This window comes from Crassostrea angulata, chromosome 2 (assembly GCF_025612915.1).
Source record: "Crassostrea angulata isolate pt1a10 chromosome 2, ASM2561291v2, whole genome shotgun sequence".
In the NCBI taxonomy this organism is placed as follows: Eukaryota; Metazoa; Mollusca; class Bivalvia; order Ostreida; family Ostreidae; genus Magallana; species Magallana angulata.
This window is the reverse complement of record NC_069112.1, coordinates 68,986,400-69,003,081: the sequence shown is the minus strand read 5'-3', so window position 1 is coordinate 69,003,081 and position 16,682 is coordinate 68,986,400. Positions and strand designations below refer to the sequence as shown.

At 35.3% G+C, this 16,682-nt stretch overlaps 1 protein-coding gene across 1 annotated transcript; it reads right to left on the bottom strand.

Annotated features, from left to right (window-relative positions):
• Positions 1-11,294: 11,294 nt before the first annotated feature.
• On the bottom strand, positions 11,295-14,251 carry LOC128174783 (paternally-expressed gene 3 protein-like). The gene is made up of 6 exons (XM_052840243.1): positions 13,984-14,251; positions 12,726-12,823; positions 12,398-12,606; positions 12,123-12,306; positions 11,672-11,953; positions 11,295-11,531 (listed from the first exon to the last, which is right to left on the bottom strand). The coding sequence occupies exons 1-6, from the start codon at positions 14,249-14,251 to the stop codon at positions 11,295-11,297; spliced, it is 1,278 nt and encodes a 425-aa protein (XP_052696203.1).
• Positions 14,252-16,682: the final 2,431 nt, after the last annotated feature.

Genomic DNA, 16,682 nt, shown 5'->3' with positions numbered 1-16,682 from the left:
ATTTCTTTAATGGTGTTACATATTTTTTTATACTCTGTAATATATTATAATAAAAGAAATATAACATAATTGTATAATATCAAGTCATAAAATACATTTATACATTATTGCAATAGAATTATCTTTAAATACATTTCCATTGAAATATACATATTTCCCATATACATATAACTTCATTCAGTCCAAGATCAGAAAGACACAATTAAGGGAAATAACTCTTATCAGTTTTAACATACAAAAGTTGTCTTTATTTTACAATAGAATATTAAAATACACAATTATAAAGCATACCAATTTATGGAATTGAGTCCGGTTCCAAACCGTTCAATATCTTCAATAACTGATGTTAATTGATCTGAATATTAAATATATATCTAAATACATGTTCCTTACATATATTTCCTATTCACAATATAAAACACTTTAATATTTCCTTAGAAATATTTACTATTATATATTAAGCTGTATTACAAATGCTTGTCCATCAGATTTATCTACATCTGACACAATGAAAAAATACAACTTTACTTATCAGATTTATCTACATCTGATATATATACAATATTTACAAAGTAATTCCTTCTAAATTCTTAATCCTGATATTTCATAATATAAACTCCAATTTTCTATAATATTAGTAAATGGTTAAAATAGAAACTTACATTGTCTGGATGTCTTCAAGTCTTCAGAATAAAAGGAATGACAAAATAAACTTCTCTGTTTAAATTCTGAGAGTGTTCTGCCTGAATACTGTTCACAAGACAATGAAAACTCTTGACCAATAAAACCCGAGAATTTTCAATATTAACCAATGAATGTAAAATGTTTGAGTGTGTGTGTGGATCTAAAGGGGTGGAAGGCTCTAACTGAATACCTTGTTAGTAGAAGAAAGAATTAGAATTTATTTTATTTTAATTTGATAAACTTTTTATTTATTTACATTTATATTTTATTTTTATCTATAAATTTTAATTAAAAACACATCTACTACACATATTTCAGCCAATATAGAATCGAAAAAGCCATTTACAAAACCACGTGTATTTGTTTATCTCCAACGGCTGAATTCTCGTTAAATCTCGTGTTATGACGCGTTTCCGCTTTCCTGCCCTATTATATGAAGGACCACAATCTTTTATTTAAAAACCAATCAGGATTTCAGCCCTCTGATTCAACTATTAATCAGCTTACTGAAATTTATAATATTATAATATCTAACCTTGATAAAGGTAAAGATATTATGTTCATATTTTGTGATATATCAAAAGCTTTTGATAAGGTCTGGCATAAAGGTCTCATCTATAAATTACAAAAATATGGAATCAGAGGAGAAATCCTTGGTTGGATAGAAAACTATATTACTGATAGAACACAAAAGGTTGTCATCGAGGGCTATTCCTCAGGAATTGAAACCACTAATGCAGGAGTACCCCAGGGGTCAGTGTTAGGACCCTTCCTCTTTCTTATTTACATTAATGATATTGTTGAAAATATATGCAACCAAATAAGACTCTTTGCAGATGACACATCACTTTTTCTAGTAGTTGATGATAATGATAATAATTCAGCTAAATCATTAACAGCTGATCTTGAAAAAATCAAACAGTGGTCTAATCAATGGCTGGTGGATTTTAATCCAAACAAAACAAAAAATGTTAACTTTTCCAGAAAGAAAAAAACCCATCCCCAAGTCTCTTTTGGTAACACTATAAACAATATTATCCCAAAAAATAATCATTGTCATTTAGGACTTACTTTGCAATCAAATGGGGGATGGTCACATCATATATCAAATATCTACGAAAAAGCATGCCAAAGATTGAACATACTACGCATACTCAAATATAAAATAAATAGGGAATCATTGATTAAAATTTACTTTGCATTTTTTCGCCCTGTGTTAGAGTATGGTGATGTAGTCTGGGACAATTGTACAGATGAACAAAGTAATTTATTGGAAAGTATACAGATTGAAGCTGCACGAATAATTACTGGTCTTAGACGAAACTCATCTAAACAATACCTATATCAGGAATTAGGATGGGAAACACTTAAGAAACGTAGAAATAACCATAAATTAATATTATTGTTCAAAATATTAAATAATTATACCCCTGAATACTTATCTAATATTGTTGTTGAATGTTTCCCCCCACAAAATACCTACAATCTTCGAAACAATTTCATCTATCGCACTCCTGTTGCAAGAACAACATCTTACTTCAATAGTTTAATACCATCTACAATTATATTGTGGAACAATCTACCTCAAAATACAAAAAGTATAACTACAGTTTCAGCATTTAAGAACAGCCTCAAAAATATTAATAGTAAAAAACTGTGTATGCATAAATTATTTAACCATGGCAAAAGATTAGAAAATATTTGGCATTGTCAGTTGAGAAATAACAGTAGTAACTTAAATGCTGACCTTTACTCACACCACCTGATTGCTTCTCCACTATGTCAGAAGTGCTTTCTTGAAGTGGAAGACTCTAAACATTATTTCTTACACTGTCCATCATATGCCCCCCAAAGAAAATCTCTATTTGATTATATGAACGACAATTCCATACCAATCACAATTAAGAATCTACTTTTTGGAAGTGATAAACTAACATTTCAAAATAACTTACTATTATTTGATAACATTCATTTTTACATAAAAAGTACAAACATATTTAAGTAAATGCATAGGTAAAAATGTACACATTGTATAAAAAATGTATCAAAATGGGTACCACTGACTTTCCTTACATTTGATTTCCAAGTATATCAAGTTTATTGAAGACGTGGTCGGTTGTCAGTCTATCATAGAAGCATATATACACACAAGACGAAGTGCGTCTGTTCCTTGGACAACGACAGAGAAAATGTTCCGAGCACATTCGGTTGAAATTTGGACCCCGTCGAGTTTAGAACCTTTGCGGTGTCTTTGTAAAAGGCATTACTGTTGCACATATTTGAAAGCGGTTCATTGTAAGAAGATACAAATCCGTTACGTAAATATTCCGTTGAGAACTTCCAACAATGCGTTTATGATTAGCTGTTTAAACTCAGACAACTACCGTTACTACACTCCGAGTTTCGAGGAGTCCGCCATTGTTCATGAGGTGTCATGTCGATTCGCCTCCGTTACAAAAACACACTGAACTTCAATTTGTCAATTAACTTAATGTTAAGTAATAATGAAAATATTACTTTAAAACATTAATGCAAAATTAAAGAAATAAAGTATGAAACAATATTTAATTGAGTGACAATTATTTTTTAAGTTCCAAAACCTTGAAGGTTCAAAAACGGAGGGGGTTGAAATTTAACAGACACAACTTGTGAAAACTTAACGATATTAAATCGTACGTTTCTTCAATCTCTGAAAGTATAATAAAAAAAAACTTAAGCATTTTATAATTAGTTTAATTAAAATATATTTTTTGATTATTATTAACTTAGTTAAAAAAAATTATTTAACCAAATGAAAGAGTCTCAGAATACACAGTCAGCGAGTTGTTTTGATTTTATTACGTCACTTCCGCCCAGTGATTACGAATTTTGAATAAGCGTGGAACATGCAAGAAGATAATGCAGCAGATGTAGTTCAAAGTAATGGCATTAAAGGCAATATAGTATGTATATATGGATATAACTTTTATGTAATAAGAGTCAAAACGTAAGATTCGTTTTTTCAAACATTTCAAAATGGCGGTTTTTAATTTGTAGTGAAATTCTTTTTCGACTAACTTATAAGTTTAAACTACATAATTGATAATAAATTACACATTTGATATACCTAAATCGGTACAATTACAAGGTAAAGTTATATGCTGATGTCATTTGAGTTAATACAATTTTTTTTTACTCTAGACTTATGCAGTGAAACCAGAATATTGGACAGCCCTAAAGATAGTGATCATGGAACATAAATTTCAGTAAGTAATAAATAAATGCTATTGCAAGTAATTGAAAATTTCTAATAGAATGGCCAGTATCATTTACAAATTTAAAAACAGTTATAGTTTCATCGTAAAAGTCCAATCCACACTTTGCAAAAGTTGTTCCGTTTTGCGGGGTCAACCCAAAGGTCAAAGGGGAAAAAAACAACTTTTCCCTTCTGTATGCAACCAACTATTTAGGCGTCCTGTGAAGAAACTTCTTTGAATGAAATTTATTTATTCGATGTGTGGGTTGCCCCAAATCATAGCGGAAACAGATTTCTAATATCAAATGGCGAAGTTACAACCCTCTAAACTACAAAGGGTACTGTGTGAAACATATGGGTTTTTCCCCAAAGATGGCGACCAAGGGACATAACTTTTGTAAAGTGTGGATTGGCCTATTAATTTAAGAAGTATTTTATTCAAGTATATAGATACATTGAAATGGATTGAACAGCAGGCATAATGCATATTTATGTTTTCTCCTGAATTTTTTATCTTAATAAAAATGTTTCATCTTGTTTTATTTTTCTGCGATATCACTTTTTCTAGAGTAAGCACTCTTATTCTTAAGCTCTAGTGCAATTTCAGCATTATCTTACCAGATAAATTTATTTGAAATAAAAATTAAATCAGATGATTGAATGATTAGTTGATGTTCCAAATGTTTTAAACGACATGTCATAATTATACTGCTATTTGTCATATTATTTTGGTACAGTACAGAGGTACAACTCTTCTGCCACCGAAGGGGCTATATGCGAAGCCTGAAGAATTGCCACCAAGAAGTATTGTCACGAAGACACTCTGGGTTTGTAGAAAATAATCATTTAAAGGATGGAGCATTTTACCTACCATGCAGTAAATGCACATTGCAATATATGGAATACAAGTGAAATCAACGTGAGCAAAGGCAAGGACGATGCAACAAAGGAAGATTTCATAAAGAACACATTGATAGTTATCAACTAGTTATCATATTTTGATGTCGCTTATATTTCAAATCATTGCATATCGGTATGTCAATTCTAATATTGTAACCTTCCTTTAAAGCTAATGAGTTAGTATTGATATCATTACCTGTTGTTTTGCAATCTTTTTTAAACTTGCTGATTATTTTAAGTGATAGTCAGTACATAAGAATTATGTGATACTAATGATATTGTCTCATTATTCTTCAATTTATTATAATAAAGTATTTTATATTTGATTGTTTATGAGATTTTACCTTTTTATATACAAAATGTAGAAGGTAAGAAATTTCATTAATAGTTCATGAATTTTATTTATGAATTATTCATGAATAAAATTCATAATGATAGTAATAAACAGTTCATGAAGATTCGTTAAACTTATTCATGAACAGTTCATGAAGATCCGATGAACTTATTATTGGACATTCATCAAATGATGAAGCTTCATGAATATTACTGTTCATGAATTATTCATGAAAAAGTATGTTCATGAATATTCATCAACATTTTCTCATGAACAAAAATTCATGACTTTAAAATGTCCAATAATAAGTTCATGGGATCCTCATGAACTTTTCATGAATATAATTCATGAATCATTCAAGGGAAAATCATTAATTGTTCATGATCATCTCGCAGGGGATGGTAAGCATTGCAGCTAAAGTGCGGTTAAAAAGTTCTATATTTCCATTGCTTTAGGGTTTCTGGGACTCACAGTTGCGCCCTTGATCAGTGGGAATCTGAAGAGGTGTACCGAATCGACAAATGGTTTAATTTACAAATATTCTTCATACTGTCTCTGCTTCCTGGTTTTGTTTAGCATATGCCTCAGTCAACTTAGTGAAACAATTACAGACAACAGGAATAAATATTTTGCCTTCAAGGGATAAGGCAAGAGGACCCATGATATCCATCTCAATTCGCTCCATAAGATCACCAACTAAATACTGTCTAATAGCAGATAGTCTTTTGTCAGGGGGTTTCTTTCTTGCAGAGCATATGGAACAGGTATTTATGTAACTCTTAACTCATTTCTTTATGGCAGGCCAGTAAAACTTATTTTGGTCCTTCAAGGGTCTACTCAATGCCAAGATCTCCAGCTGATGGACTGTCGTGGAAATATTTCATAACTTCAGTCTGTTTCTCAAACAAGCTGTGTCTTAACTTCCTAATCACCTTGCAACAATACACCATCATGTTGAACTAATCTGTCCCATTGTTTCCATATTCGTTTTGCAGTGCACGACAGGTGAGAAATATCATTCCAGCCAGGTCTATTGGGACCATCATCGAGGAGCGTTTTGAACGGAGAGATGTCCTTTTCCTGAAGTTAAAGCTGTCGGAACTGAGCAGGCTCCCAACCAGGCAGTGTAACTGTACTAGGGGGAGTGGTAGTTCCGCTTGTCCTCTTGTAATGACACAGACATGGCCTTCTTCAGCATATTGGTTTGTTTCATCTCTTGCATTTTCTGTCTGACTCTCAATATCAATATGGTTTGCTGTCGTTTGCAGGCACTGCATGGTTTTCTTGACAAGGCATCCGCATTGCTTTGTTTTTCCCTGGGCGATGGACCACTGTCAGATTGTATGTACCCAGCTCCTGCAACCATCGGGCAACTTGACAAGGAGGGTTCTTCAAGTTTATCATCCAGTTTACTGCTGCATTATCTGTTCTAAGTAGGACTGGTTGACCATACAGCTATGAGTGAAATGCTTAGTGTTGGGATCCTCAAATACATCATTAGTGTAGGAGTTCCCATACAAATCATCAGTCTAGGAGTTCTCAAACACATTATCAGTGTAGGAATTCTAAAACACATAATCAGTGTAGGAGTTCTTAAACAAATCATCAGTGTAGGAGTTTACAAACACGTCATCAGTGTAGTGGTTCACAAATACATCATCAGTGTAGGGTTTCCTTAACACATCATCAGTATAGGAGTTCTAAGACACATCATCAGTGTAGGAGTTTTCAAACACATTATCAGTGTAGGAGTTCTCAAACACATCATAAGTGTAGGAGTTCCCAAACAAATCATCAGTGTAGGAGTTCTCAAACACATTATCAGTGTAGGAATTCTAAAACACCTCATCAATGTAGGAGTTCCCAAACAAATCATCAGTGTAGGAGTTTACAAACGCGTCATCAGTGTAGGGGTTCACAAATACATCATCGGTGTAGGGGTTCTCAAACACATCATCAGTGTAAGAGTTCTAAGACACATCATCAGTGTAGGAGTTCTCAAACACATTATCAGTGTAGGAGTACTGAAACACATTATCGGTGTAGGAGTTCTCAAACACATCATTAGTGTAGGAGTTCCAAAACAAATTATCAGTGTAGGATTTCTCAAACACATTATCAGTGTAGGAATTCTAAAACACATCATCAGTGTAGGAGTTCCCAAACAAATCATCAGTGTAGGAGTTTACAAACACATCATCAGTGTAGGGGTTCACAAATACATCATCAGTGTATGGGTTCTCAAGTACATCATCAGTGTGTCCTCGAAAACAATTATTTCGAGTTTAATGGAAAATACTACAAACAAATCATAGGTTGTAGCATGGGTGCGATACCATCCCCTGAAGTCTCTGACACACGAATGTATCAAATCACAAATCATATCATGTCGAAATTCAAATTTGCTAATCAAGTTCTCTACCACGGAAGATTTAGAGATGATGGATTCATAGCATTCAACGGCACAAAAAAATGAAATTTTGGAATTCTTTAATATCGGCAACACATGTCATGAACATTTGAAATTTACTTTTGAAATCTCAGATGAAAAAGTAAATTTTCTTGACACTACAATTTACAAGGGCATCAGATTCCAGAAGAACAAAATACTTGACATTAAATCATATGTCAAACCAACACACAATTTTCAGTATTTACATAGAGAGAGCGCCCACAGTCCTTCTGTATTTAGAGGATTTGTTAAAGGTAAATGTATCAGACATGCAAGAAATACAAGTGATCCATCGATCTTAACAAAAATCTTAAACAAGTTTAAGACTCACTTGTCTAAGAGAGGCTACTCCGATAAGGAAACTGATCCAATTATCCGTGAAATATGTGAAACAAAAAGAACAAAGTATTTACATAAAAAAGTTACGGATAGCAAACAGCGCCAACCAAATGTCATGATAATTAAATATAACCCTCATACTAAGGGTCTGAAAAAAACGCATTCTTAAACACTGGAAGCTTCTGCAAAAAGACCCAATCTGCAAAGAGATTTTTAACATTGAACCAATAATCGCCTACAGTAAACACAGAAACATAGGCGAATTAATAACTCACTCTCGATTAAAATAATGTGTGACCTATAGGTTGACCCCTGATGAGGCGGACCTTAAGAGAGCAAACACTCACTTTTCTCTTTAAAAACCGCCGAAACACTCTACACTTCCATAATAACTCATTTAATAAAAACTCTTTAAGTGGCCAGAGTGTCGGGTCCTATTAAATTTTAAACAAACATGGTTGATTGATGTACTTTTTTCAAAGTCAGACACATCATCAGTGTAGGAGTTCTCAGACATATCATCAGTTTAGGAATTCGCAAACACATTATCAGTGTAGGAATTCTCAAACACATCATCAGTGTAGGAGTCCTCAAACACATCATCAGTGTAGGAGTTCTCTAACACATCATCAGTGTAGGAGTTCTCAAACACATCATCAATGTAGAAATTCTCAAAAACATTATTAGTTTAAGAGTTCTCCAAAACAATATTAGTGTAGGAGTTCTCAAACACATTATCAGTGTAAGAGTTCTCAAACACATCATCAACGTAGGAATTCTCAAACACGTCACCGGTGAAGGACTTATCAAACAAATCATCATCAGTGTAGAAATTCTTAAACACATCATCAGTGTAGGAATTTTCAAACACATCATCAGTCTAGGAGTCCTTAAACACATCATCAGTGTAGGAGTTTTCAGACACATCATCAGTGTAGGAGTCCTCAGACACACCATTAGTGTAGGAGTTTACCATGTTAGAATACTCCTGTCACGTGCTTAAGAAAAATATATAACGTCACCAAAACACATCAACTAGTGTTTGATGTCACTGTTAATTCATGCAATACAAGTTTAAAGAAACTCGCTCGGTTAGAGTATTTTTCAATAATGAAAAGAGTATCATTTTTCGATATATATTTAGCTTTGGACAGCCTTAACATAGCCAATCGTCAATTTAGGAATTCTCAAACACATCATCAGTATAGGAGTTCACAAACACATCATCAGTGTAGGAGTTTACAAACACATCATCAGTATAGGAGTTCTCAAACACATCATTGGTGTAGGAGTTCTCAGACACATAAGCAGTGTAGGAGTTCTCAAAGACATTATTAGTGTAAGAGTTCTCGAACACATTATTAGTATAGGATTTCTAAAACACATCATCAGCGTAGGTGTTCTCAAACACATCTTCAATGTAGGAATTCTCAAACACATTATTAATGTAAGAGTTCTCGAAAACATTATTAGTGTAGGAGTTCTCAAACAAATTATCAGGGTAGGAATTCTCAAACACGTCACCGCTGAAGGACTCTCAAACAAATCATCATCAGTGTAGAAATTTTCAAACACATCATCAGTGTAGTTCTTAAACACATAATCAGTGTAGGAATTCTCAAACACATCATCAGTGTAGGAGTCCTCAGACACATCATCAGTGTAAGAGTTCACAAACACATCAATAGTGTAGTTCTTCAACACATCATCAGTGTAGCAGTACTCCTCAGACACATCATTAGTGTAGGAGTCCTTAGACACACCATCAGTGTAGGAGATTACCATGTTAGAATAATCCTGTCACGTGCTTAACAAACATATATGACGTCACAAAAATACATCAACTATAGTGTTTGATGTCACTGTTAATTTATGCAATACAAGTTTAAAGAAACTCGGTTAAAGTATTTTTCGAAAATTTAAATAGTATCATTTGTCGATATATATTTAGCTTCGGACAGCCTTAACATAGCCGCGATCATCAATGTAGGAATTCTCAAACACATCATCAGTATAAGAGTTCTCAAACACATTATTAGTGTAGGATTCATCAAACACATCATCAGTGTAGGAGTTTTCAAACACATCATCAGTGTAGGAGTTCTCAACGAAAATCAATGTAGGAATTCTCAAACACGTCACCGGTAAAGGACTTCTCAAACAAATCATCATCAGTGTAGAAATTCTCAAACACATCATCAGTGTAGTCCTTAAACACATCATCAGTGTAGGAATTCTCAAACACATCATCAGTGTAGGAGTTCAAAAACATAACTCCAGTGTAGGAGTTCTCAAACACATCATCAGTGTAGGAGATCTCCAACATATCATCAGTGTAGGATTCCTCAAACACATCATCAGTGTGGGAGTCCCTAAACACATCATCAGTGTAGGTGTTCTCAATCACATCATCAGTGTAGAAATCCTCAAACGCATCATCAGTGTAGGAGTTCTGAAACACATCATCAGTGTAAGAGTTCTCAAACACATCATCAGGGTAGGAGTTCTCATCAAACAGATCATCAGGGTACGAGTTCTCAAACACATCATCAGTGTAGAAGTCTCAAACACATCACCAGTGTAGAAGTTCACAAACACATCATCAGGGTACGAGTTTTCAGACACATCATCAGGGTAGGAGTTCTCAAACACATCATCAGTGTAGGAGTCTAAGACACATCATCAGTGTAGGAATTCTAAAACACGTCACCGGTGAAGGACTTATCAAACAAATCATCATCAGTGTAGAAATTCTTAAACACTTTATCAGTGTAGTTCTTAAACACATCATCAGGGTAGGAGATCTTAGACACATCATCAGGGTAGGAGTTCTCAAACACATCATCAGTGTAGGAGTTCTCAAACACATCATCAGTGTAGGAGTCTCAAACACATCACCAGTGTAGGAGTTCAGAAATACATCATCAGGGTACGAGTTCTCAGACACATCATCAGGGTAGGAGTTCTCAAACACATCATCAGTGTAGGAGTTCTCAAACACATCATCAGTGTAGGAGTCTCAAACACATCATCAGTGCAGGAGTTCTCAAACACATCATCAGTGAAGGAATTCTGAAACACACATCAGTCTAGGAGTCCTTAAACACATCAACAGTGTAGGAGTTCCCAGACACATCATCAGTGTAGGAGTCCTCAGACACACCATTAGTGTAGGAGTTTACCATGTTAGAATACTCCTGTCACGTGCTTAAGAAAAATATATGACGTCACCAAAAAAAATCAACTATAGTGTTTGCTGTCACTGTTAATTCATGCAATTCAAGTTTAAAGAAACTCGCTCGGTTAAAGAATTTTCGATAATGAAATTAGTATCATTTTTCGATATATATTTAGCTTTGGACAGCCTTAACATAGGCGCGATCGTCAATGTAGGAATTCTCAAACACATCATCAGTGTAGGAGTTCACAAACACATCACCAGTGTAGGAGTTTACAAACACATCATCAGTATATAAGTTCTCAAACACATCATTAGTGTAGGAGTTCTCAGACCCATCAGCAGTGTAGGAGTTCTCAAACACATTATTAGTGTAAGAGTTCTCGAACACATTATTAGTATAGGAGTACTCAAACACATCATCAGTTTAGGAATTCGCAAACACATCTTCAATGTAGGAATTCTCAAACACATTATTAATGTAAGAGTTCTCGAAAACATTATTAGTGTAGGAGTTCTCAAACACATTATCAGGGTAGGAATTCTCACACACGTCACCGGTGAAGGACTCTCAAACAAATCATCATCAGTGTAGAAATTTTCAAACACATCATCAGTGTAGTTCTTAAACACATAATCAGTGTAGGAATTCTCACACACATCATCAGTGTAGGAGTCCTCAGACACATCATAAATGTAAGAGTTCACAAACACATCAATAGTGTAGTTCTTCAACACATCATCAGTGTAGGAGTACTCTTCAGACACATCATCATTGTAGGAGTCCTTAGACACACCATCAGTGTAGGAGTTTACCATGTTAGAATAATCCTGTCACGTGCTTAAGAAACATATATATCATCAACTATACATCAACTATAGTTTTTGATGTCACTGTTAATTTATGCTATACAAGTTTAAAGAGACTCGGTTAAAGTATTTTTCGATAATTAAAATAGTATCATTTGTCGATATATATTTAGCTTCGGACAGCCTTAACATAGCCGCGATCATCAATGTAGAAATTCTCAAACACATCATCAGTATAAGAGTTCTCAAACACATTATTAGTGTAGGATTCATCAAACGCATCATCAGTGTAGGAGTTTTCAAACACATCATCAGTGTAGGAGTTCTCAACGAAAATCAATGTAGGAATTCTCAAACACGTCACCGGTAAAGGACTTCTCAAACAAATCATCATCAGTGTAGAAATTCTCAAACACATCATCAGTGTAGTCCTTAAACACATCATCAGTGTAGGAATTCTCAAACACATCATCAGTGTAGGAGTTCAAAAACATAACTCCAGTGTAGGAGTTCTCAAACACATCATCAGTGTAGGAGATCTCCAACATATCATCAGTGTAGGATTCCTCAAACACATCATCAGTGTGGGAGTCCCTAAACACATCATCAGTGTAGGTGTTATCAATCACATCATCAGTGTAGAAATCCTCAAACGCATCATCAGTGTAGGAGTTCTGAAACACATCATCAGTGTAAGAGTTCTCAAACACATCATCAGGGTAGGAGTTCTCATCAAACATCTCATCAGGGTACGAGTTCTCAAACACATCATCAGTGTAGAAGTCTCAAACACATCACCGGTGTAGAAGTTCACAAACACATCATCAGGGTACGAGTTTTCAGACACATCATCAGGGTAGGAGTTCTCAAACACATCATCAGTGTAGGAGTCTAAGACACATCGTCAGTGTAGGAATTCTAAAACACGTCACCGGTGAAGGACTTATCAAACAAATCATCTTCAGTGTAGAAATTCTTAAACACTTTATCAGTGTAGTTCTTAAACACATCATCAGGGTAGGAGTTCTTAGACACATCATCAGGGTAGGAGTTCTCAAACACATCATCAGTGTAGGAGTTCTCAAACACATCATCAGTGTAGGAGTCTCAAACACATCACCAGTGTAAGAGTTCAGAAATACATCATCAGGGTACGAGTTCTCAGACACATCATCAGGGTAGGAGTTCCCAAACACATCATCAGGGTAGGAGTTCTCAAACACATCATCAGTGTAGGAGTCTCAAACACATCATCAGTGTAGGAATTCTAAAACACGTCACCGGTGAAGGACTTATCAAACAAATCATCTTCAGTGTAGAAATTCTTAAACACTTTATCAGTGTAGTTCTTAAACACATCATCAGGGTAGGAGTTCTTAGACACATCATCAGGGTAGGAGTTCTCAAACACATCATCAGTGTAGGAGTTCTCAAACACATCATCAGTGTAGGAGTCTCAAACACATCACCAGTGTAGGAGTTCAGAAATACATCATCAGGGTACGAGTTCTCAGACACATCATCAGGGTAGGAGTTCTCAAACACATCATCAGTGTAGGAGTTCTCAAACACATCATCAGTGTAGGAGTCTCAAACACATCATCAGTGTAGGAGTTCTCAAACACATCATTAGTGTAGGAATTCTGAAACACACATCAGTGTAGGAGTTCTCAACGAAAATCAATGTAGGAATTCTCAAACACGTCACCGGTGTAAAACTTCTCAAACAAATCATCATCAGTGTAGACATTCTCAAACACATCTTCAGTGTAGAATTCTGAAACACAAATCAGTGTAGGAGTTGTCAACGAAATTCAATGTAGGAATTCTCAAACACGTCACCGGTGAAAAACTTCTCAAACAAATTATCATCAGTGTAGAAATTCTCAAACATATAATCAGTGTAGTCCTTAAACACATCATCAGTGTAGGAATTTTCAAACACATAATCAGTGTAGGAGTTCACAAACAAATCATCAGTGTATGAGTTCACAAACACATTATCAGTATTGGAGTTCTCAAACACATCATCAGTGTAGGAGTTCTCCAACATATGATCAGTGTAGGAATCTCAAACACATCATCAGTGTGGGAGTCCCTAAACACATCATTAGTGTAGGAGTTCTCAAACACATCATCAGTGTAGAAATTCTCAAACATATCATCAGTGTAGTCCTTAAACACATCATCAGTGTAGGAATTTTCAAACACATAATCAGTGTAGGAGTTCACAAACAAATCATCAGTGTATGAGTTCACAAACACATTATCAGTATTGGAGTTCTCAAACACATCATCAGTGTAGGAGTTCTCCAACATATGATCAGTGTAGGAATCTCAAACACATCATCAGTGTGGGAGATCCTAAACACATCATTAGTGTAGGAGTTCTCAAACACATCATCAGTGTAGAAATCCTCAAACACATCATCAGTGTTGGAGTTCTGAAACACATCATCAGTGTAAGAGTTCTCAAACACATCATCAGAGTAGGAGTTCTCAAACACATCATCAGTGTAGGAGTCTCAAACACATCATAAGGGTACGAGTTCTCATACACATCATCAGGGTAGGAGTTCTCAAACACATCATCAGTGTAGGAGTCTCAAAGACATCATCAGTGTAGGAGTCTCAAACACATCATCAGTGTAGGAGCTCTCCAACATATCATCAGTGTAGGATTCCTCAAACACATCATCAGTGTGGGAGTCCCTTAACACATCATCAGTGTAGGAGTTCTCAAACACATCATCAGTTTAGAAATCATCAAACACATCATCAGTGTAGGAGTTTTGAAACACATCATCAGTGTAAGAGCTTTCAAACACATCATCAGAGTTGGAGTTGTCAAACACATCATCAGTGTAGGAGTCTCAAACACATCATTAGGGTACGAGTTCTCGGAAACATCATCAGTGAAGGAGTTCTCAAACACATCATCAGTGTAGGAGTTCTCAAACACATCATCAGTGTAGGAGTTCTGAACGAAAATCAATGTAGGAATTCTTAAACACGTCACCGCTGAAAAACTTCTCAAACAAATCATCATTAGTGTTGAAATTCTCAAACACGTCATCAGTGTAGTCCTTAAACACATCATCAGTATAGGAATTCTCAAACACATCATCAGTGTAGGAGTTCACAAACACATCATCAGTGTAGGAGTTCACAAACAAATCATCAGTGTATGAGTTCACAAACACATCATCGGTATAGGAGTTCTCAAACACATCATCAGTGTAGGAGTTCTCCAACATATCATCAGTGTAGGATTCCTCAAACACATCATCAGTGTGGGAGTCCCTTAACATATCATCAGTGTAGGAGTTCTCAAACACATCATCAGTGTAGCAATCCTCAAACACATCATCAGTTTAGAAATCATCAAACACATCATCAGTGTAGGAGTTTTGAAACACATCATCAGTGTAAGAGCTTTCAAACACATCATCAGAGTTGGAGTTGTCAAACACATCATCAGTGTAGGAGTCTCAAACACATCATTAGGGTACGAGTTCTCGGAAACATCATCAGTGAAGGAGTTCTCAAACACATCATCAGTGTAGGAGTTCTCAAACACATCATCAGTGTAGGAGTTCTGAACGAAAATCAATGTAGGAATTCTTAAACACGTCACCGCTGAAAAACTTCTCAAACAAATCATCATTAGTGTTGAAATTCTCAAACACGTCATCAGTGTAGTCCTTAAACACATCATCAGTATAGGAATTCTCAAACACATCATCAGTGTAGGAGTTCACAAACACATCATCAGTGTAGGAGTTCACAAACAAATCATCAGTGTATGAGTTCACAAACACATCATCGGTATAGGAGTTCTCAAACACATCATCAGTGTAGGAGTTCTCCAACATATCATCAGTGTAGGATTCCTCAGACACATCATAAGTGTGGGAGTCCCTTAACACATCATCAGTGTAGGAGTTCTCAAACACATCATCAGTGTAGCAATCCTCAAACACATCATCAGTTTAGAAATCATCAAACACATCATCAGTGTAGGAGTTTTGAAACACATCATCAGTGTAAGAGCTTTCAAACACATCATCAGAGTTGGAGTTGTCAAACACATCATCAGTGTAGGAGTCTCAAACACATCATTAGGGTACGAGTTCTCAGAAACATCATCAGTGAAGGAGTTCTCAAACACATCATCAGTGTAGGAGTTCTCAAACACATCATCAGTGTAGGAGTTCTGAACGAAAATCAATGTAGGAATTCTTAAACACGTCACCGCTGAAAAACTTCTCAAACAAATCATCATTAGTGTTGAAATTCTCAAACACGTCATCAGTGTAGTCCTTAAACACATCATCAGTATAGGAATTCTCAAACACATCATCAGTGTAGGAGTTCACAAACACATCATCAGTGTAGGAGTTCACAAACAAATCATCAGTGTATGAGTTCACAGACACATCATCGGTATAGGAGTTCTCAAACACATCATCAGTGTAGGAGTTCTCCAACATATCATCAGTGTAGGATTCCTCAAACACATCATCAGTGTGGGAGTCCCTTAACACATCATCAGTGTAGGAGTTCTCAAACACATGAGCAGTGTAGCAATCCTCAAACACATCATCAGTGTAGCAATCCTCAAACACATCATCAGTGTAGAAATCCTCAAACACATCATCAGTGTAGGAGTTCTGAAACACATTATCAGTGTAGGAGTTCTCAAACACATCATTAGGGTAGGAGTTCTCAAACACATCATCAGTGTAGG